The sequence below is a fragment of the Uloborus diversus genome, unplaced genomic scaffold (genome assembly GCF_026930045.1).
Source record: "Uloborus diversus isolate 005 unplaced genomic scaffold, Udiv.v.3.1 scaffold_1126, whole genome shotgun sequence".
NCBI lineage: Eukaryota > Metazoa > Arthropoda > Arachnida > Araneae > Uloboridae > Uloborus > Uloborus diversus.
In genome coordinates, this window is record NW_026557795.1 from 1 (window position 1) to 24,128 (window position 24,128).

General features: G+C 32.6%; 1 protein-coding gene across 1 annotated transcript in view; it reads left to right on the forward strand.

Annotated features, from left to right (window-relative positions):
- Window positions 1-435: 435 nt before the first annotated feature.
- LOC129232258 (protein starmaker-like) overlaps window positions 436-24,128 on the forward strand; it is a gene marked incomplete at its 3' end in the record, with an annotated part of 61,052 nt that continues 37,359 nt past the window's right edge. Inside the window, exons 1-11 of the mRNA XM_054866463.1 lie at window positions 436-509; window positions 3,329-3,466; window positions 5,674-5,776; window positions 5,861-5,943; window positions 9,417-9,504; window positions 15,529-15,596; window positions 15,924-15,996; window positions 16,221-16,318; window positions 16,407-16,509; window positions 18,818-18,912; window positions 19,018-19,123. Of these exons, the coding sequence (XP_054722438.1) occupies window positions 3,411-3,466; window positions 5,674-5,776; window positions 5,861-5,943; window positions 9,417-9,504; window positions 15,529-15,596; window positions 15,924-15,996; window positions 16,221-16,318; window positions 16,407-16,509; window positions 18,818-18,912; window positions 19,018-19,123 (873 nt within the window). The remainder of the gene's footprint in view (window positions 510-3,328; window positions 3,467-5,673; window positions 5,777-5,860; window positions 5,944-9,416; window positions 9,505-15,528; window positions 15,597-15,923; window positions 15,997-16,220; window positions 16,319-16,406; window positions 16,510-18,817; window positions 18,913-19,017; window positions 19,124-24,128) is intronic.

Consider the following 24,128-nt stretch of genomic DNA (forward strand, 5'->3'; position numbering starts at 1 on the left):
GATGATTGCAAAAATAGTTCGAGCTCTCACACTTTTCGAATAAAACTAGTCATTGATATTCACTGCATAAAAAAAAAATCTGGAAATTAACATTTGATTTAATTGAGCCTAAGCGATTCTCCCATTATTTTCTCTAATTAGATGACCGTGACAGATTTCTTAACTTTTTCTTTCTCCAGTTCTCTCCTCTCCTCCTTTTAGGCAAATTTATAGCGCGTAATGACTAGTAGGTTGCGTTCGACGAGCTTGACCGGAAGCGACCGGTTAGTTAATCACGTGACAGCTAATGATCACGTGCTCCAATCAACCAATCAACAGCTGAAAATGGTAACCGGTGAGATAACCTATACATGATAGACCGCTGCGGTTTGTAACCGGTTACTTACCGGTCGACCGATGAGATTCGTCGAACGCAACCGTAAACGCGCGAAACATCAAAAGTCATTTGTTTACGTTCGTCTTGATCATTCTGCCCACAGAGTAATTCTGCTAGTATCTGGGTCGTGTTGGTATTTAAATTTAAATTATTATTGTTTAACTTTGAGGTTTAGGAAAATATATTTCAGTTTTATTTACATGACTTTTGTTTTTCACATTTAAAAAAAAAACTTGCGTTCATTTTAATTAAAAACTCTTTTCTCTCTCTCTCTGCAAATCTAACTAACGATGGACGAACAAATTTTTTATGCTGTAAAATACTGAAGAAATGTTTTCAAGAAAATTAAGTAGTATGGAATACAGGGCTCGCCGATACATATCAGTTCGATACATATCATGATATTTTTGTTTCAGCTACGGTATTTTCAATACAAAATGTATATTAATCATAGTAATATGGTTCATTTATTATTAAAAATAACCAAAAAGTTATGTACTATATTTTTATGATGTATTAATACAACAACAATATAACAAAGTAATATAATTAATAATCCTTTTTAGTTGTATTTCATATTTATAAAGTTATTAGTAATGCAACTATTTTAATTTGTATTAAAAGTGCCAAATAAAATAGTAAGCATTGCCAAGGGCGTAGCTAAGGGGGGGGGGGTTTGGGGACAACTCCCCCCCCCCCCCCCCCCCCGAAAAGTTAGTCTCAAAAAAAAAGAGAAAAAGAAGAGAGAAGTGAAAGAAAAAAAAAAGAAGAAAAGGAAAAAATTCCAAGCGATTATACATATATATATATATATATATATATATATATATATATATATATATATATATATATAAAATTAAGCAAACAGAATTACAAATATTAAACAAATTATAAATAACAAATGAAGATAAAAAGGAAAAATGCAAACAGCTATTAAGTAGGAATAGAAAAAGAGTGAATCCAGAGCTCATCAGCCGTGGAGGATTCATTAATTATGGTCAAAAGACCAAAATTTTAACTATAAACTAGAAGAGAATGCTTAAGCTCCAGTACATGTAATATAGAGTAACAATGGGCAAATGCACCACTTGCTAAGCAAAAAACAATAAACTAGAGCTCAAACCTAAAACTAAAAGCAGGGGGTTTTGCCTCCACTAATTAGGAAAACAAGTTCCGATAATTAGCCTTCCACGGGACAGTACCTGCCAATAACAAAATTGTCTTACCTTGAAATCCGCGTAAACAAATCCTGTCCATTGTTCAGCCTGATAAAAAAGCCAATCCATTTGTCAACAAAACATTAAAAACATAAAAGCATATCCGGAAATCGGTCCATAGACATACCGAGTCGCCTGTTTCGCACGTGTAAAATTTATCCACCACGTGCGAAACAGGCGACTCAGTATGTCTATGGACCGATTTCCGGATATGTTTTTAATGTTTTGTTGACAAATGGATTGGCTCTTTTATCAGGCTGAACAATGGACAGGATTTGTTTACGCGGATTTCAAGGTAAGACAATTTTCTTATTGGCAGGTACTGTCCCGTGGAAGGCTAATTATCGGAACTTGTTTTCCTAATTAGTCGAGGCGAAACCCCCTGCTTTTAGTTTTAGGTTTGAGCTCTAGTTTATTGTTTTTAGCTTAGCAAGTGGTGCATTTGCCCATTGTTACTCTATATTACATGTACTGGAGCTTAAGCATTCTCTTCTAGTTTATAGTTAAAATTTTGGTCTTTTGACCATAACTAATGAATCCTCCACGGCTGATGAGCTCTGGATTCACTCTTTTTCTATTCCTACTTAATAGCTGCTTGCATTTTTCCTTTTTATCTTCATTTGTTATTTATAATTTGTTTAATATTTGTAATTCTGTTTGCTTAATTTTATATTTACTTGGCTTTTTAGTTTTGCTGCGTTGCGCATCTATGGGCTCTTGGTGTGGACTTTTCAATATTTTTAACTTTTATTATATATATATATATATATATATATATAGGGGGGTTACTTCTTTTATATATATATATAAAAGAAGTAACCCCCCCCCCCCCCCGAAAGTCGGGTCTAGCTACGTCACTGAACATTGCTCAGAAAAGAAGAAAATGTCTTGGCTGTGCATCAACTAATGCGTATTATTTATTTTTGATGAATCATATAACTATAAAAGTAGCTAATAGAAAAAAAATGAGTAAAACAGCTAATGCTAAATTAATTCCATTAAAATTGATAAAAATGTAAAACAAAATATTAGATATAAATAATGAAAGAAACCTTAGTTTTGATTCTTTATATTGCAATTATAATAAAGAAAATAAAGAGTGATTTGAGGATGCATTTATTATTTTGAAGACTGTAGTTTTGTGCTAATTGAAAATATCGGATATACATCAAAATATCGGATATTTTCGAAAATGTCATGATGTTTTCGAACCCTGATGGGATAGTACATGATTACTAAAACTCAGGCGTAGGAACGAAAATAGTTTGTATCGTACTATATCTTTTTTATTTACTGTAAAGAATCATATTTGGCCAATAAGATATTTTGTAATTAAATGGAACTCCCCCCTCTTTTATTTCTTAAAATATAGGTTAAATGTGAAAGCTCATACTGTATATACCAAGCATCCCTGAGATTGATTTGAACTGAACTTCTATATCAATGAATTTCTGAACTATATATGTTGGCCAATTCATCCATCAAATTTCATGTACAAAACAGATTAATTTCTTGTTTCCTTTTCTGTGTTATATCTCATTGCTACTTTTTTCAGAATTGTTAAGAAGTGTTTCGGGGCAAAAAAATTATTAATAACATGATTCCTTGAAATTGCAAATACTTTTGCAAGTTTGTGCATTAATGTATTGTATTGTTAACATGATAGTGCATATGCAGTGACGTGTATATATGTTCATGGAATTCTTCCTCTCTGAAATGTTTTTTTGTTTTTTAGAAGTTATACTGGCTCTTTAAATTATCAAAAAAATTTTTGTCAAGTTTCATGTTAAACAGTCATTATAGTTTTGAAGAGAAATATGGCTTCAAATGATGTGGAAAAGCTAGATGTTAAAACTCTTGACCAAGAAAGCAAGTGAGTTCAGCGTGTCAATTACTTTTAAGCCAATCATAAAATTATTGAATTGCAATCGCAGTAATTGATTGTCTGCAAAACCTTTGTTGTAAAATTTTTTAAAAAATTCCGTTTTGAAACTTTAAAATTAATTTCTGATAATTGCAAATATTTTTTGGAGGGGAATTTTCCCCTCCAAAAATTTTTAGTTCAGTGTGTTTTCTGCTTGTTTTTCTGTCTATACCTTATGTAAATAATATGATGAGTCTGATTTTTGATATGTTTGCTTTTCCTTAAAAAGTTTGGTGCTAATGTTATTACATGGAGAATTGCTTTTATTGTATCTAGGTGATTGTAGAAATGTTTAGTTGCAGACCCAGCACACCCAGGGATAGCCTCTACGCACTTTAAGCTATTAAATCTGCAGTTTTGGGCCCTATATTTTGGAAAACTTCCCTCAAACCTCTTTAGCAGCTATAGCTGTGCAAGTTCGTACAAGTTAGTTTGGAATGCGGGAAAATGCTCTTTAAAGCAATTTTTTTTTTTTTAAATATTATTTTGGTTATGCATATTTCCATCAAATTATTTTTATATTTTCGGGCAGGAGTCGAATTGTGTTCTTAAAATAAGCTCTTCACTTAAATTCTATTTTCTGTGGAAGGGAGAACAGAATTTTCAATTTGTTTGAAATGGAACTCATAACATGTTTTTCAATCTGATTCTTTCTGACTGATGATTTAAATCTTTGCGAATCAAATAAGGTTGAGAAGAAATCTTTGGGGGTTGGTAAGCATCAACAAGCAGGGGGCAGAGCCACCTGGTAAAAAAAATATATAACGCTACAAGTTCTTAATTACTCTCTTGTGGAAATACAAAACATTTTTCCTTGATAACCTTCGTATATAAAATATTTAATAATTTTTACCCCCTATCAAAATTTAAAAAAATACAATACAGTGATAAAACTGTATAAAAACTTATATATACTTAAAAGTCGCATTTATAGGCTTATCAACATATGCAGCCTCCTTTATCACTGCCTAATTTAAATTTATGTTTTTAAAATAATAATTTTTAAACATTTATTTTTTATGGGAGGCGGTGAGTGCTGAAATGAGGTCTTGCCCCTGCTCGAAAAGGATCTAGCTACGTCCCTGCGTCTGATTTTATAATCCAGTGATTTTATCAGTGTCGGGTACTGTATTTTTAAAAATATACAGTAGGTAGGTAACATTTTCAGTCATGCAATGCTTATTGGTTTTTGATCATGTGTCCATGAAAGTAAGAGATTAATTTCATTAATTTATATACAGATTTTCAAGATAATAATTGTTTAATATGGATGTTAATTTAAAAACTTTGAGCGAATTATGCATATTTGTAGCAAATATATCTGCCCAGTGGCAAATGTACCCGCGCACGTGTACGTTTACATTATCTAGCTATGATGGTCATGGTGATGACCTTTTCCAAAACCAGAAGCCGGATCCACCCTTGGTAAATTGTGTATATTTTAATTATTATGAGTCATAACTAGAAGTTTTTAAAACAAAAGAGAAAGGTCTCACCCTTTGTAAAAAACCTATCATTTTTATTTTATTTTTATGTTAGAAATAATCTGAAGTTTGGAAATAAACAACAAGAGACATTGATAGTTTGATCAGTTATTAGATAACCTATATCTATCGTGTATGAATCAGTCCCCCCAACCCTGCCAATATTAGTGTTTGCCGAACATGATCGTTAGTTTATTCGGGATGCTGACTGCTGGTTTGAAGCTGTGCCTTTTAATCTTATTTTTTTATATCTGGATCATAGAGCGAAAGTGGTATTTAAAAGATTAATGTGCATATTCATCGTTTAGGGAAGTCAAGAAAAGGCAATCTTTAAGAAATCGATGTATTTTCATTTTCTGTGAATGTGGTTTTTGTTGTTTTTCAATGTAATATGCACTGAGTATGTACCTTTTGAGACTCCCTGAAAAAAATGAAATTGCGGGTGCGTTGATAGAATTCACTTTTTGGAACATTGAAATAGGTTCCTTGTCTGGGAGTTACTGTCTGTGAGGTATTGTGATCTATGTTGAGTGACTCAGTATCGTTATTACTTTTTTAAGAAAGATAATTATTTGTTTAACGGTATATTTATAATTAACATTATGATTTGTATTCCAAGTAGGGAGAGAGATGTTAACGTGGAACATAAACTACTGTGTTTTTATTTTGCAGCAGTAATCCAGAATCTGATTCAGAAGATTCCTTGAAAAATTTGAGTAAACAAGGAATGAAAAGAAAATCATCTAATTCTATTGAAAAAACACTTATTAAAAAAGTAAAATTATTTTTAGTTAGTTTACAAATTTTTAATCTAATCAAAAATAAGAAATAATTAAAGAATATGCTATTAACTTTTCAGAACAAATTATGTAGCAGTAGCTCCGATGAGGATGCTGTAGCTGATGTAGATTCAAATGTCCATCTGGAAAAAGAAAAGCAAATGTAAGTTTGTCATTGTTAATCTTGATAGTTATAGAATCATTTCTTAATTTACACGAGAACCGAGTTACCGCACTTCTTTTTAATTTTATGCAAAAAGAATTGGCCGTAGCCAGGATTTTGTTTGGGGGGGGGGGGATAAATTTTCGACAAAGAGACGAAAAGTGTTTCTAAGATTTTTGAAGCATTATTGCACATTGGTAGACATATGGTAATGGGGGGGGGGGAGGCAGAAAAATGACAGAAATTTTGGAAGATGGGGGAGGGGAGGGTGGCAGGCGAGATTATTGGTTGTTTTAATTTTTTCTTTTGAACAGTAATTTTACTGAATTGCCAAGAGTTAAAGTTACTTTATCAAAATGTTTGAATGCAAGTAAATGTTTTCTCAGAAATTTAAATTTATTATTATAATATCAATTAATCAAAATTCTATAATGTAAAAGTTTTGTTGGTTCAGAAAATGATGTGTGGACTTGAGAACCCCTTCCAAACTCCAAAAGAAGTTATAATGTTCACAATATAAAGTTTCATCACAATATAATGCTTTTCCACCTTTTTACCCCTGTTGAGCTTCTCTTTGCTCCAGGAGAGTCGTGCATGTTTCTGCTTCATTATTATCTTTGGTCTTACTTCGTAGATTCACAATTAAAACTACAGTTAATGCAACCGTCCAAGTGTAGTTGGCATGGATAAGATTATACATTTTGTCCAACACTTATGGACATTAGAAGCATTTTTCAACTATTATTTTGGACAATTTACTTTAATTTGGGTTCATCTCTGCCAGGTGTTACAATTTTTCTACCTTGTTTACTTCGGTAAATTTTTAGTTGGTCAGTCCTTCTATATTCCTTTAAAACCTTACATACTACAGATTGCAAAACGTTCATTTGAATTGAGTTGGATAGTTTTTTTTCTAACTTTAAAAAATGATACAATGTATAACTTCATTTTTTCCTATTCATCACCTTGATGACCCATTTTGAGCAATAAAAGGCTTTTAAAGGAGCATAAAATTATCTGGGCACCAAGCTCCATACTTGTGACAAACTATAGGGTAACAGGTGTGCATATACAGAGGTGGATTTGGTCTAACTCCTCTGAAATCCAGGAAATTTCATTTTTTAACCTTAGAAAAGAACTAAAACTAGTTGTATCCACCTCCAAAATTTAACCATACCCCCCTGGTAATTTTCTTTCAAGTTACGTCACAGTGAATAGATAAGGGCTTTTAGGAAGATCCTGCAGCTTTAGTACATGCTAAAAATAAACAATCAAAACTAGTATGTTGTGGCCATCACGAAACTTTCTTCTATATTTTTCCTTTTTCTGATCCCTCCCCATGCTTGACGAGGAAGCAATATTCCTAACAAAAACAAAATTACACATGCAAAAACTTGACGACCATCCCAATGTCTGAATTATTGTAAAAACAAAACAAAGAGCGAAAATTGAAAGTTACTTTAAAAACTTAACTTGAATTAATTACAAATATTTTATTTATTAACAAACATAAGATGGCAACAGTTAAAAATTTTAAATCATTGAGACAATATTTCCTATCATTTCCATACAGTTAAAATCACGAGAAATACGCAGACGACAATCTATTACGATTTATCTTTCTTATTGTTGCATTAATAAAAATATTTTTATTCGCAAAAAAAAAAAAAAAAATCAATACCTCTTGGAGCGATCGGCGTCAAAATCGAACCAAAGCCTGTTTACATATGGATTCACATATATTCCAAATTTCAACCAGAACGTAGCATTACTTCTTGAGATAGGGTACTCAAAATGGAAAAAAAGAACGGGTGATTGCGCTACCCCCTTTTTAGCTGTTGACACAAAAATAAAATCAGCTCTTATACCCACTAAGGGTTACTTGCCGATAAATTTTTCTTTCATTCCGTTCATTATTTCTTGAGATACAGCAGTCACAATTGACGACAAAAAACGTTCTATAGCTCAACCCCCGTTTGAGTTATTGACACCAAAATTGAATCAGCACCTGTTCCTGTTAATACCAACATATGGACCAAATTTTGTTTGATTCCGCCAGTTACTTCCTGAGGAATAGCAAGCACGCGTAACTCGAAAAACGTCCCATTGCTCCACCCCCCTTGGAGGAATTCGCGCCAAAAACTAATGGGCACAAGTTCACATAGGGGCACATATGTGTACTAAATTTCGTTCGATTTCATGCGGTAGTTTTTGTTGTAGAGCGGCCACAAAAAACTGGTCACACACAGACGTGACACACATACATACACACACACATACATACATACACACACACATACACACACACACACAGACAGACAGACATTTTCCAAAAATGGTCGAAATGGACTCAGCACACCTCAAAACGTTCGAATCCGTCAAAATTCGAAATTCGAAAATTTGCACGAATCCAATACTTTCTTCTATATATTAGATATAGAAGAAAGTAAAAAGAAAGAAATAGTTTACATTTTGTTACGTCAAAACACACTAGCTAGTGGGAAGAGAACTTGAATTAGTTGTGAAACAAAATAAGGTGTTACAAATACTAAAAGTTAAAAAAATCGAAAAGTTGTTTATGCATTCAAGTTTGAACTAAAGTCAACAAGAGTATGAAACATTTCAGGTTCTATACAGTAGGGCTGAGCAGTGGTGTTCCCATAGGGTATACTCCATATACACCGTAAACATTTTTTAGACACATAGCATGTAGCCTCAAACTTCAAAAACTTTCATATTATGACATATTAGCATACACATACTGTGCGTCATGGATTACTTTGAGTATACCCTCAGAAAAATTGATGGGAACATCACTGGGGCTGAGCAATATACCGATATATACCTTCATATATCGATATATATATATCGACTATCTCGATAACGCTTTTTAGATTTCTATCTGTCCGATATATCATTTGAAAAGAAAATACGGGACGTAATTACGGAAAAATTAAAATACTGGCTCAAAAATATGTAATCTTTCATAGCTCTGTGTGATGGGTGAGTGTTTGAAATTTAAAGATATTATCTGCACTCTTCAAACAGTTATTTACTATTTATTTTGAATTGTAGTAAAAGGGAAAACTAAAAAGCCACTGAAGGTAAATGTGGGCACCTTTGTCAGTTTGGTCTCTGGATCCCCTCCCCCTTTAAAGTTTTCAAAACTTATACTATTATGATTCAGAGCGATGCCCTTTCAAAGACCCGGCTTTAAATAGGTAAAAAAGAAAGAAACAAACCCTTATTTTTGTTATTTTAATTCGATTCCGGCATGTGGGAATATTTTACCATAAAAACCAATTCAATGCATGTAAAACACATTTTCTTTTTTCTATTGTTTGAATAAATATTGTAAGTTGTTGTCTTTTTTGTTAGTCTCTCATTTGTCATCTTTTAAAAATCAATGAGAATAATAGTTCTTACATGTATACTTCTTACATATTAGTTCTAATTGTATTATTTTTTTACAGAGAAATTTTATTTTCAAGTGAGTCTGAAAATGAATCTCCATCTAAGAGAAACCATCACAGTAAAGAACAATCAGAAAACCCTAAAATAGTGAGATTCATCTATCTATATCATAGTTGCCAAGTGCTCCGTTTTTCCCGGAGTTTCTCCGATTTTTATTGCGTACTCCGAAAATCCGATTTTTTCCAAAAAACTCCGTTTTTTTGACTTTGCTTGTACACTTTTCGATTTTTGAGGAAAAAGAAGAAATTTCCCTATCCTCGAAGGCAGGAACTGTGCCCAAACTCAACAAAAGAGAAGACAATTTGATGCTTTGGAAGCTTAATGTCAGGATAAACACTGAGGGGGAGCGCCGATTGGAGATCGTCGTTTTTTCATCGAGCATTTCAGCTACGTGTAAAACGTAGCCGCCATGTTTGGTCATTCACAAGATTGAAGTTAGCAGACGATACTTAAGCGCCTTCGTTTTCAAAGATAAAGCAGAATTGGGTGTTTCTTTTAACTGCAAACTAATGAAAATAAGCAAAATATGCTGCAAAATGTTTTTTTTTTTTTTTTTGGTTATTTTAAATAATTTTATTGAGAAATATGAAAACAGTTATACCATTTAAAATTTCATTTTATCCTTATTGCTTTGGACACGAATGTGCTAAAAATTCGCAATTAAATTGTAGTTTCATGGGGATTTTTTATTTTTGAATTATTTTCATGCTATAAATTCAAAATTTTATATCTGAATTTTTGACTTAGTCGCCATATTTGGTCATTTGCGAGATTTTAGTACACAAGACTCTTAAGTGGCCAAGTTTTCAAAATCGGAATTAGATGTTTTGTTGCAATGCAAACTATTGAAAATAATGCAAAAATGGGCTTTTTTTCTTTTTCCCCCGGAAAATTCTAAATTTTTTTCTTGAAAAATGCAAATTTTTTTCTTCAGAATATTGTTTTATCCTCATTGGTTTAGACTAATGTGCTAAAAACTCGCTATTTCGTCAAAATTTTAGTTTTTTAAGGGTCATTTATTATTTATAATTGCTTTTCATGCTATAAATTCAAAATTTTATATCTGAATTTTTGACTTAGTCGCCATATTTGGTCATTTGCGAGATTTTAGTACACAAGACTCTTAAGTGGCCAAGTTTTCATAATTGGAATTAGTTGTTTATTGGAATGCAAACTATTGAAAATAATGCAAAATAGGCTTTTTTTTTCGGAAAATTCTAAATTTTTTTCTTGCAAAATGCAAAATTTTTTCTTCAGAATATTATTCTATCCTCATTGGTTTAGACTCTAATGTGCTAAAAACTCGCTATTTCGTCTAAATTTTAGTTTTTTTAAGGCTCATTAATTATTTATAATCACTTTTAATGCAACAAACTCAAAAATCTATTGTCTTGACTTTTTCGCGTTGTTGCCATGTTTTGTCATTTGCAACATGAAGTAGACAAGACTATTAATAGCCTAAGTTCCCGAAAACAGAATTAGTTGTTTGTCTCAATATAAACTATTAAAAATAACAGAAGGCAAAAAGTTTTTTTTTTTTTTAAATAATTTTCTTGAAGGGGAAATTTTATCTATTTGATCCTTATTGCCTTGTAGGCTTTGCTATAAACTGAAACTATTTCATCTAAATTGAAGGTTCCTGCTGACTTCTCATTCATTTATTTATTTTTTATTTTTTTAAATAAATCAGAAACCTATTTTAACTTAAATTTTCCATGTGCAAAAAAAGTATTGAATATCTCTCTTTAAATCCTAGTCATCTATTTTTTTTTTTTTTATATATAGGGAAGTTGTAAAAACTGCCTCCCCCACTCCAGTTTGTATTTCAAAACTTAATGACATTGGTGGCCACTAAGTTTTTGGAGTCGAGTGCCACTGGCCACTTTCAAAATTTCAGATTCTTGACCTTTACTATGAAGTTGCTTTACTTCCAAGTATAAGAAATAATTGTTTTTTTTTTAATCTTCAATATGTTCTTATGCATGTAGGATATGTATAAAAGCATATTTTTAAAAAGGATTGCAGTTTTTTTAAATCAAACAGTAATCATGCTTTTTTAAAACTTTTCAATCTGTATCTATGTAATGTTGCTTTTTTAATGTAAAATAATTTTGTTTTAAACTTGGTTGTAGTTTTGTTGAAAATCTAACATGAAAATTTAGAAAAGCATTTTATAAGTGCTTAGAATTTATGGAAAATTATGGTACAGAAGGAAGGTTTAGCGCAGGCCACGATTTCATGCTCCTATTTTAGCCCTCAGTGCTCCTATTTTTTCCCTTAAGTGCTCCTATTTTTTGTATCTTGAGGTTGGCAGCTATGCTATATACATTTTCTCATATGCAGTGCCTAAAAGATGTTGATTTGGAGATACGGTAATAATGAAGCTTAGAGTCTTCCCTCAAACCCTCAAACCCCTCTCGAGAAAAAAATTTTTTTTTTTGCTAGTCTAATTTTTTTTTTTTTTAATTTTAAATTACGCCCACCATTGTTCTTTCAAACTTAAGGCGTCTTGCTGTCCAGTATAACCATGAAGTGGCTTCAAAGTGTAGTGTAGCAGGCCTCCTCGTGGTGCACCCTGGGTAACGCAAAATCTGCTACAGCCTTCGCCCTCTCTAAAAATGTTCCATTTCTCTTAAAAAATCCACATTTCAAATATTTTCGTTTTCCTAATAATTTTTAGAGTGTCCACAACAACTTTGAAACTTTGGATTTTCAATACAAAACGACCAAAATCAGCATTTTTCATAATTGCTACATATTTTTATCAACTGCTCCTTAATATTCAGTGGAAAATAATTACATGTGTGTAAAACACAAAATGGATCATAAAATCATTTAATGTTGATAAATGATGTTGCATTTCTGCTTTTAAATCTGCCTTACCAAAAATTAGAACTAGAGTTATTATCATTGCCGGAACTGAACTACTGTTAACCCGTTCGCACCCAGCGTCACGCGGACGCTACGCAACAATTCCTCTCTTATCAGCCCAGCGACACGTAACCGCTACGCGCTCTGATCGACGCTGACGTCCCAGCGTCACATATACGCTTTCTCGAAACGGAACGAACTAAATGAACATTTTAAACGATAATAGATGGCGCTAAATGGCTATAACTTTGATCTTATTCGAGTCACATGGTATTTGACCTTCATGTACAGGCTTTAGCTTTTTATTTGGGCCTCTCAATGGGATAGATTTTTTTTTTAATGTAAACATCAGTGAATCACTGCTCTGCGCATATGATTTATGAGGTCTCAATTGCTCTTGTTTATATCTTTGTTTCTCTTTTTTTGTGACGAGTTATTGAAAGAGATATACATCTAGCTGAATAAATTATGGGGGAGGGGAGGAAGGTTAAAATATTTTTGCATTTTTGCTTATGTGTTCCAGACTGTTGGGATTCCCCGTTCGATGAGAGTACATTAATGATTTCAAGCGGCACTGAAGTTTATGATTATTTTTGAATCCTTTCTGATATTGTTCTTCTTTATTTATTCTTTTTCATTTGGAGACTGGAACATTGCAATAAAAATTGTTAGCGAAGTGAGTGAAAGGGAATGTTTTCGAGAGAATTATGAAGCAATTTTGAGACTTGTTGCGTGGGAATTGAACTAGTTTAAATTCGTTGACCTAAGTTGTTTTAATTAAATTTACATAAGGAACATATTTTTTTGCTACGTTTCTTTTTCTTTGATTGCACACTCAGATGTCTAACTCTAACTTTGTTTTTGTGCACATATTATTTAACTTTGTGCACATAGTTAAAGTTTTAGTATTCTACTTATTTCACTCCTTTCTAATAATGTAATAGTCTTTATATTAATAATTAGTAATCAGTAGTACATTGTTACAGCAAATTTAAAATTTCAAGTCATTATTTTGAGATGCTGATTTTATATGAATATTTTTGTTCAGTTAGGCTTAACTGCTGTAAATGCTCGGGCCGATGGCGGCGTTCCATTTCGGAACGTTCGGTCCCGTAGCTGCGCTTCGTTTTCCATGCGCTGGTCCTCAAGGGGTTAAAGCCCTTATATTCATGAGGTTTTAATTCTGTAATTTTCACGAGACCCGGCTTTAATCTCGAAAATTTAAGCCTCGCAAAATATTTCAACTTGAATAATCTACTTTCAGTTCTGTTCATATAAAATTCACAAAATATTCAGCTCACAAAATCACCATCTTCATTTTTGCGAAAAATTATGGCTCGGGAATGTAAGTGTTTCAACTGTATTTGAAACTCTGACTAGTGACTAACTTTATCTTTGTTTACAAAACTACATTTCCTGTCCATTTTTTACTTTTTGAACATTTTTTCCCCTTTTACTTTGTTAAGCTATGTTTTCGATTAAAATTTAAAATCCCTAGCCTAAATTTAGGTATTCTGTTTTGTTTATTTCCCTTTTTGGTTTTAGCTTAGAAGCACAAACCTCAGTTTAAGTAATTATTTTGTTTTAATTACACTATGGACACCAGATTATCTTGATGCAGCCTGAAGCTACAAAATATTAACATCTTAGTTTGCATTTTAGTTCAGCCTAGTTTACCAAGAAGAATGTAAATATAAAGTCATTTGCTTAATAATAGTTTCATTTCTATTACAAAGCAACCAGTAAGTTGAAATGTGTTTCCATTTAACACATAAGTAAAAAAACTGACATTTTATTTCGTACAATATAATATGATGTGTGATTGTAATATTGCTTATAATATACCCTTGAATGTTGTTTACAACAAATTGAAGTTCAATTTCTGTAAAATATCTCTTGTCCATTTATTTATTTTTTTAAATGGTGGGTACAATCTTAATAAAGCACAAAATTTTTCACAAAAAAAAAGTAAACACTTATTTCGATGTTATAAGGAATCTTTTTTCAGTGCATAAGAAGTATACTTATGGACAAAAGAAAGCTTTAGTTTTTATTAAAAGAGGTTTCTTGTAACCCCGAAAAACGTCTGTAATTTTCTTTTTTCAAATTTGTTGGTTTTATTAACTTTGTGTTCACCATTTATAAAAACTAAAACAGTTAATTTACCCATTGTAACTTTGATGTCATGCATGAATTTAAAACCTCAAACAATATGTTATATAGTTGTACAAATAAAATAATGGCATTAAAGTTTACACCTTTTGTTTAATAGAAAGATTGCAGCTGAAGTTTAGATACAAAAAAAAATTAATGTCTAATTCAAAGTGAGTGATAAATGTATCTCAAAATAAAAATCAAAAATATTTACCTTTGTGGGGTATCTGGAAAAAATAATTAAATACAGCAGTATTAAAAAAAAATTATGAAAAGCTTGTATACACTCATTTTCAGATTGCAAGGAATCTTTATCAGCGTATAAAGATGTGAGCTTTAAGACCACCACAAAAGTTAAAATTTTGTTTAAGGTGAAATGGTATTATTGGTAAAATATTGCACTCCACAATTTTATAAAAATAATAGTGTGAGTATATAATATGAAATGATTAAAAAACACAAGCAACCTTTTTCATGCCATGTTCACTTTTCTCTGGAATCCCAAGTTTTTGAAAATAAAACTGTGAAATAGAAAATTCGTTTACAGTACATAATTTTTATTGAAAATTTAATTTTTAAAAAGTGTATCCTTTTCTAAAGAATTAGTTATTGCAAGAACCTTGTGCCTTTGAAAGAAATCTCCCACGAGAAAAATGTTAATGCAGGATATTCTCCTGATTTTTTCTGCAGTTAGTGACTACTCTAGTTCTCACTAGATGGATTTAGAACTATATTTTATGCAATCAGACTGCAAATATTTTTTTTTTCAAACAAACTATTTCTTGATCCTCAATGCCCAAAATAACATACATATGTCATATGATGTACTCTTTTAAAAATTAATTTAAAAAGAGAAAAAAAATTTAAAAATCCAACATGCACAAAAGCGGCAAAAAATGCATCTGTGTAGCAAATTTTATGATGCCAAGCCTTAGTGTTTCACTGTTAGATGCACCACAGATAAATATTTTTTTCTTCATATGTGTGTGGAAGTATTTACCTCCTGTTTTCTGTTATAACCTATATGCTGTTTATAATGCTATGATCATATGTACCATATTTAGTGCATTAGTTTCAATTTTTTAGGTAACTACTTCTGAGAGTGATGATTCTGACAGTGAAATATTAGGATCAAGGGAAAAAACAGTGCAAAGGTATTGCTATAAATTTCAAGTATTATCAGGAGTAAAAATCTTTTCTCGGCTGTGAATTTAACTTTTTTTGACTGTGTCATTAATTGCTCTCCCTATTTCCAATTCGCTCTCCTCCAACCTCACTGTTTTACATGCTTAAAGGCCAATTTAAAGGGGGTGGGGGAAACATTGAATACAACCCTCATCTGAAAATTTTGCTACTTGTTCTTTCAATTGTAAAATTTTAAAAAGGTAATTTTTCAAACGAAAGGAATCATTACTGTTCTTCTATCTTTTTTTTTTTTGCATTCTTGAAAACAAATTTATTACAAATAAAACTTTTCTCAGTGATAAAGATGAAAATTGTTACAATGTTGGTGAAGAAGAAAATAAATTTGGTCAAGAAGAAAAATTAGAAAAAGTAAGTTCATTATTAACAAACTCTTTTGAAGTTTTTATTATTTGTTTCTGAAGTGCTTTTTAATATTTTTCAATATCCTTTGCAGGCAAATTTTTTTGGTAGTTTATTTGTTCCTGGAACAAAATTTCCATTTAAATGTGAAAACTTATCCTTTCATCGCTCTCCCTCTATCTTCTGGCATTTCTCATACAGTGTGTCATTATCTGTAGTTTTTACTTTTATAGGTTTTTGTGGAGTCAGACAGCAATGATTCTGATGAAGAAACCTTGGATTTGAAGAAGGAAAAAAATAATAGTAACTTGAATGATAAACTGCTGCATAGGTAAGGTACTTTAATTGCAGTAATTGTCAAATGAAATCATTTACTGAAGTAAAAATTAACTAATCAGAGGTTAATATGAAAAATTTAGTGATGAAAATGAAAGTTCTTGCGATGATGTAGAAAATATCTCTTCTGTTACGAAAAAAAGGAAAGGTAGCAAGAAAGACAACAAACACAAAGGAAAGCCAGAAGTAAGTTTTACTAAGCAATATTTGTATTCATTGTTATGTTGAAATTTTCTGCAAAACTTATCTCCCTGTTGTAAATAATGTTGTGGAAGAAAGGTCATTGTAGACAATCCTCTTCAGGGCTTCTAAAACATGTATATTGACATTGTAGATCACTGGAAAAAAAAACATTTTTACGATACTCCTATATCAATTTTCAGGTAAATAAAGTTCAAATGGGAACCAGGGCTTCATTGGGCAGTACCCTATTTTCTCTGAGATAAGCCACACCGGCGTATACGCCGCACCCGCCAAAATTTTGGAGGGGAAAAAATAAAATCATCAGATAAGGCGCACTTAAGTTTCGCAAAAAAATCGATGAGCGAGCATCTATGTAGCATAGTAACTCACAAAATTGACGTCTGTATAAAATACGGACATTAGTCAGTACTTTGTGAATAGCTTTAGCAATATCATCAACTTGGAGAACCCAGGAAAGAATTTTCAAAATTTACATGCACATATCTATACATAAATAAATAATGTATATTGACTTACCTTTGTTTGCTTTATTTATTTTTTGCACTTACGATTCATATCATGTTAGGCTTAATCACATTTCTTTTAAATAAAAAAAAATAATTTATTTACAGATTACATTTATCTGTCGAAAATTAAGACTCTGTGACTGGAAAAACGAACCATTTTGTCGCCGAAAGACATTCTCCAGCCACTCTAGCATGATGTTTTCACACATCCAGCCCTTGGCATTCGCTTTAATGCAAACATCCTTATGGAAATTTCCCTTTGGAAGAGTCTTACGTTTAAAAATAAGCAACGGCTTTAATTTATCCCCGTTTTGCAGAGCAAGCCAAAACGCATGTGAATGAGCTTTTTCATGGCCTGTTGTGACGATGGGTATTGACTTTTCCCCCGCTTTGCTCGCAGTTCTTGTTGGAGGAATGTCGAAGGTGAGCGGCACCCCCTCATCCATGTTAAACACTTGTCCATTGTTTAAAGTCTTATCAGCAATATATGTTTTGACATATTCTAAAAATGAATTCTTTTTTTTTCAAGCCAATCTTCAGGCAGTTTCTGTCCAACAGTCGTTCTTGCACGGACAGAAATTTTTTCCTCCAGATAAATCTGTAACACCAATTTGGTCCTCCCTTGAAATTTAATATATTTAACTGCTGTGTAATCAATTGAGCTTGCAAGTGAATTTTTACAGTCGACACCGACAGTCCCTTTTCTCTCTGTTCATGGACCCACTTTTCCAAGTTCTCCTCTAAATTTGGCCCACTAATATTTCTGCCTCTCTTAGCGCTTTTGGTTTTAGGAATGACTTTTAAGGATTCTTTATCATTCCTCCATCTTCTGATGCATCGCTCGTCCACCTCAAACTCTTGAGCTGCAGGCCTATTTCCATTGACTTCAGCACTTTTAATAGCAGCAAGCTTAAAAGCAGCAGTATAACTCTTCCTGCGAGGCATTTACAAATGTAAAGCGAAATTACGAATTAAGTTGAGAATATTGCGCAGCAAGAATAAGTAAAAACATTCACGAATACCAGTCAATTGAGATCCCTAGGAACTCGAAAATATACAAATCTGATTGGCTAGTCTATGCCCATGTGGTATCGAATGGAGTGAATTCTTTTAATTATGTTGTCACTCTTGAGTGCCATATACTAGCAGAATAAAAATAAGGAAAGTATCGAATTACAGTGTCTCCGCTTCAATAGCGTTCTTAAATGTAATCAGAGAGGAAAATTTCCATCATTTTTTAAAAAATACTTTAATAAGATACAAATATTGAATAACCTTAGCTGAAATATAATTGCTAAATGTCGCATCCTAATAAATATGAACACATGTTAAAAAACCAGTGGCAAAATGTGAGTGAAGTGAAGTAAACTGAGTTTTCACCATAGGTAATGTACACGACGGACGCATATGCGGCACAAGAATTGCATGGATTGTTTTTTTTTTCAACTTTTAGGCAATTTTGGCATATATTGAATTGCTTGAAAAATTACTTTTGCATTGTATAAGCTGCAGGGGACAGATTCCAATTTTAATGCATATAAGCCATGGCTTATCTCCCAGAAAATACGGTACACAATTTCTAGGCATCCAATTACTAAAACTTTATTATTTAGAACGAGATGATACCTTAAAATGCTACAAATTTTGCTGCTAAAATTTGGCAAATTAAGTTAAATGCTACCACCTTCTCTGAAATAAACTCCCCTCCCCCCGTTCTGAAATTTTTCATGCAAGCATACTTCAGTGTCACATTATTGGCAGTTAATTTATTTTTACTTTTATAGATTTCCCTGGGGTCAGACAGCAATGATTCTGATGATGAAACCTTGGAGTTGAAGGTAAAAAGCAAGAGCAACTTTAAAGCAAAACTACTGCAAAGGTAAGGTTCTTCACATGAAGTTACTGTCAAATTTTTTTTAGTTTAATTAAATAAATCATTTACTAAAATAAAACAAATAATGAAATATTGTTATTAAACATTTAGTGATGAAGATGAAAATTCTTGTGATAATGTCGAAAATAGCTCTTCAGTAAAGAATCAAAAGAAAGATCACAAGAAAGAAGCCAAACAGACAGAAAAGAAAAAACAAGTAAGTGTTATTCAGTATTAATATTTATTACTTCTCCTGTCGCCATTGTGAAGCATTTAATGTCAGATAGGTTATTAAAGACTCAAAGGTCTAGAGATATGAAATGATAAAAACAGTTTAAAAGACATGCATGGGGGTAAAAAAATTTAAACATCAATCGTCACATGCTGCAGATTGCAAATGTGTGGAGAGCGGGAGACTGAGCCCCCCAGTATCGTATATAAATCCTGTCTAAATCTGCTGTGTTTTGGTGAGATCACCTCTCCCCTCCCTTCACTCTCACACACAAAAGACAAAAAGAGAGAGAGATAGAAATCCATAATGGATATGTTAGAGCAGCCTTAAATTTATACCACTATGACAAAAATGAAATTAAAGTAGAAAAATACATCTAGGGTAACAGCACCAGTAACAGACAAGGGTCCAATAACAGACAGTCATAAGTTTGGATTTAAATAATAAGAATTTTATGCGGGTGAAACTGACGTTACTGTGGCCTATGAATAGTGTAACCATCTAGTGTTATCAGAGTGAATTTTATGAGCCAGTTGGAATTGATATATACAGGGTGTTCCGTTTTTACTTGCAAGACCTTTATTTTCACAAAAACCGTTAGTCCTAGATGTATACGTCTAATTGCAAAAATGTTCAAAATCAGATGCACAGTTAAGATATTGAGAGTTTGAAGTAAAAAAAAAATGAGTCAAGAAACACAAAATTTAACTTTTTATACGGGGCCTAGGTCCCCTAACTTATGTTTAGAGAAATAATCTTCATTGAAAACTATTACTATGGCAAACAAATGCTACTTTGGTTTGAAAAGCCAATTAAAAAGTAAACTTCTTCGCCAAAGTACAAAAATAAACATATACAAGACCTTGTTAAGACCAGTCCTAACTTATGGAAGTGAGTGTTGCGCTTTAACTAAAGCAGAAGAAGAGAGATTGATGGTTTTTGAAAGGAAAATTTTAAGAAGATTTTTTGGTGCTGCCCAGGAAAACAACAGATGGCGCACTCTCTATAATTTTGAGATATATAAAAAATTCTATAAACAGCCAGATATTATCCACTTTACTAAAGCCAATCGCATCAGATGGCTGGAGCACCTTTTTAGACTAGGTAGTAGGGACCCAACCCATAAAGTTACCTTCACAATTCCAGATGGTGCACGCAAGAGGGGCCGCCCCACCAACCAGATGGCTCGATTGTGCTGAAAAAGACTTAAAAATTGTTGGCCTCAGTGGATGTAGGAAATCTGTTTCTGACAGGGCGGGATGGAGGAAACTGATTGAGACGGTCTTGGCCTGCCCTAGGCTGTAGTGCCGAAGAAGAAGAAGAAAACTATTACTGACACCACAAACTTTACATTTGTTCGACCAAAACTCAAGGAGATACAGTCAACTCCCGCTACAACGTGATCCGACTTACGCGAAATGGCTATAACGCGGTTTTTTCACCTTTTAGGCCTAACGCGAATACCTCACCCGCAACGCAAAAATTTTCGGAGGGGAATCTTGGTGTGTAGGTATTGGCTTTGTTATTCGCTACTATATATATATATATATATATATATATATATATATATATATATATATATATATATATATATATATATATATATATATATAATTAAGCAAACAGAATTTCAAATATTAAACAAATTAAATATAATTAATGATGATAAAAAGGAAAAATTGCAAACAACTATTAAATAGGAAAAGATAAAGTATGAACCCAGAGCTCATCAGCCGTGGAGGATTCATTAAATTATGGTCAAAAGACCAAAAATTTAACTATGAACTAAAAGAGAATGTTTAAGCTCCAGTACATGCAATATAGAGTAACATTGGGCAAAAGCACCACTTGCTAAACTAAAAACAATAAACTAGAGCTCAAACCTAAAACTAAAAGCAGGGGGTTTCGCCTCGACTAATTAGGAAAATAACTCTATATTGCATGTATGTACTGGAGCTTAAACATTCTCTTTTAGTTCATAGTTAAATTTTTGGTCTTTTGACCATAATTAATGAATCCTCCACGGCTGATGAGCTCTGGATTCATACTTTATCTTTTCCTATTTAATAGCTGTTTGCAATTTTTCCTTTTTATCATCATTAATTATATTTAATTTGTTTAATATTTGAAATTCTGTTTGCTTAATTTTATATTTACTTGGCTTTTTAGTTTTGCTGCGTTGCGCATTTATGGGCTTTTGGTGTGGTCTTTTCAATATTTTTCATTATAATTATTATATATATATATATATATATATATATATATATATATGTAAGAACCGCCGCTCGGTTCTTATTACAAATCTTGATTTTCGCAAGTTGCAGTGTTGTGCCGTGTGATAATCTACCACGTAGGAAGAGGACAAAGCTACATTCACCTCTTTATTTTTACATAGAACTTCTCTTAACCAACCAACTTGTTTAGTTTGCCGCGATTTTTATATAGGGAATATCATTAAAAGATTACAGATAATTATCCCTCGATCACGTGATCTCACGTGATCTATATAGGAGGAGCAGATTGCAATAACGAAATATTATTGGGCTTTGCACCGCAGACAGAGGCTGGCTTAAGTCTGGAGGGAAAAAAGGTGTCTGGTAGGTACTTTAAGGGAAAACACATCTGAGCCTAGAACATAGCCATATATAGTATGAGAAGCATTTAAGTGTGTAATAAATAATGTCTGTGACTCATACGCGCTGACATATAAGTGAACAGAACTTAATATGGAAAGGGTCTAGCAAAGGATTTTTCATATTACATATATATATATATATATATATACGAGGCGTATCCGGAAAGTAAGTACCGTTTCATTCTAATGCCGCTGCAGTGCTGCTGTCGGCGCTCAGTGCATGCATACTTGTTTCCTCTGTTCATCGGCTACAAACTCGCGCCATTACGGTTGATTTGTCTTGTGTTTTGCATTTACTGTGGCCGTATATAATGTTTAAAAAAATCGATCCCGCCAACTGTGAAATTCGTTCTGTTATCCAGTTTTTGAATGCAAACGTAGAGGAATGTTCAGTGAAGGAATTGTGTTGCTGCATGACAATGCTCGGCCCCATACTGCTCGTGACACTCAAAGACTAATTGAACAGTTCGGTTGGGAGCAGTTTAATCACCCGCCGTACAGCCCAGACTTGGCACCGTCTGATTTCCACTTGTTCCTGCACATGAGACGATTTATGGCTCTCTTCATTGGCGGCAAGTTTCTTTGAGGCAGGTATTGATACCATTGATGAATGATACCACCTGTTAACTGTAATACTTCTTGCAGAGTTAGTGAAAGAACTAACATTTCATCTACTTTCTGTGAATAACTGATGAAGAGACTTCTTTAAAAAATAACTAAAATTTATTAACACGTGAAAAAAGGTAAATATAATTGTATAAACATAACTGAAGCCAAAGGTAAAAAAGACTAATTAAATATGACTAGCAAGTTAGTTAAGCTCATCCTAATACGGCTCGCTAATCTATTACTACGATCAGCCAAGCACAGTCGGCAATCCGCCGAACAATACGAGCTCTACCCTAGCTACCTTTTACAGGACAGACATCACCCAACGAGTCTTAAAAAAGAGAGAGCGAATATCAGCTCCGATCGCTATTAAATAGTCTGTCCTCATCATTATTCACATCAATGCCCTCACATCCACGCAGCCAATGAGGATGCACCAAGTGGCAGAGACGCCTCCCTGCTAAGCCAATGGCGGTAGTCTGTTACGTCACACATCCGATCCGATCACTCACTTCCGATTCACTCGGATCGTTGGTCCGAAAAAGCATCGGTTGATTATCGTGAAGTTCAGTTACCTGGGCAAAAGTAAGTGTAGAGATATTTGTAGAAATTCTATTTCTAACAATGCCCCTCCTCTCTACATCTTACAAGAAACAGCTAATAAAAAAATTTTTTCAAAAAAAAACATCTTTGGCTTCTAGTTTCACAAATCCATTCTATAACATTATAGAAAAGTGAAAATATAACAATAATTAAGCATAATACAAAACATCGTTCGGCGATATAACACATTCCATCAGGACGAAAATACATGCATCCAATCGCAAATTACAATCCAGACTTTAATCTAAAACTCGAGAAGAAAAAAAACATTTGCAAAGACACAAGTATAAACACATTCGTAATAAAGTATGCAAAAAAAGTGTACATATTTAATTTTTAGCTAATTACTACAGGGTATATTAGAGCTGTAATTTGCAAAAAAAATTATTCTAACATGAAAATTCAATACCCTAAAATTTCCCATTTAAATTCGATTGTATAATAAAATTTCGCGAATATTTCATTTTTGAGAAAATTACACAATACAGAAAAGTATTTCCAAATACATTAAAAAATTCTTGATACAATGTCGAAATTACATCTTTAAAATTGAATATTCATCGTTAGCAAAAGTGATTAATGAAAAACTGTTTCACAAAATTTTACAAGTTCAGTTCCAGAAAGTGGTTTTGTAAATACGTCAGCTTGGTTTTCTTTACTTCTTACAAAATTAATGCAGAAAATTTCTTGATAAATTAAGTCCCTCACAAAAAATAATTTAACATCGATGTGCTTCGTTCTATAATTTTCAATTGGGGATTTACAGAAATCTATCGTGGCCTGATTATCCGCATACAATATTGATTTTACTTTCTGGCTATTGGTAATTCCAAAGTTAATGCACTCATCTAAAATTCTGTCAAACCATAGCAATTCTTTTGCTGCTTCCGTAAGTGCAACGAATTCTGATTCCATGGTTGACAAGCATATGCTTTTTTCTTTGAATGTACGCCAAGAAATCGGAGCATTATCAAGTGAAATTATTTGTCCCCCTAAGGAAGTTCTATCATCTTTGCTACTGGCGAAATCAGCATCGCTAAATCCCACGATTTGTAATTTGTTACATTTTAGACTGAGTTTGAAATCTTTAGTGTGAGACACGTAACCTAATAATTTAAGTAATCCTCCCCAATGAAACATTCC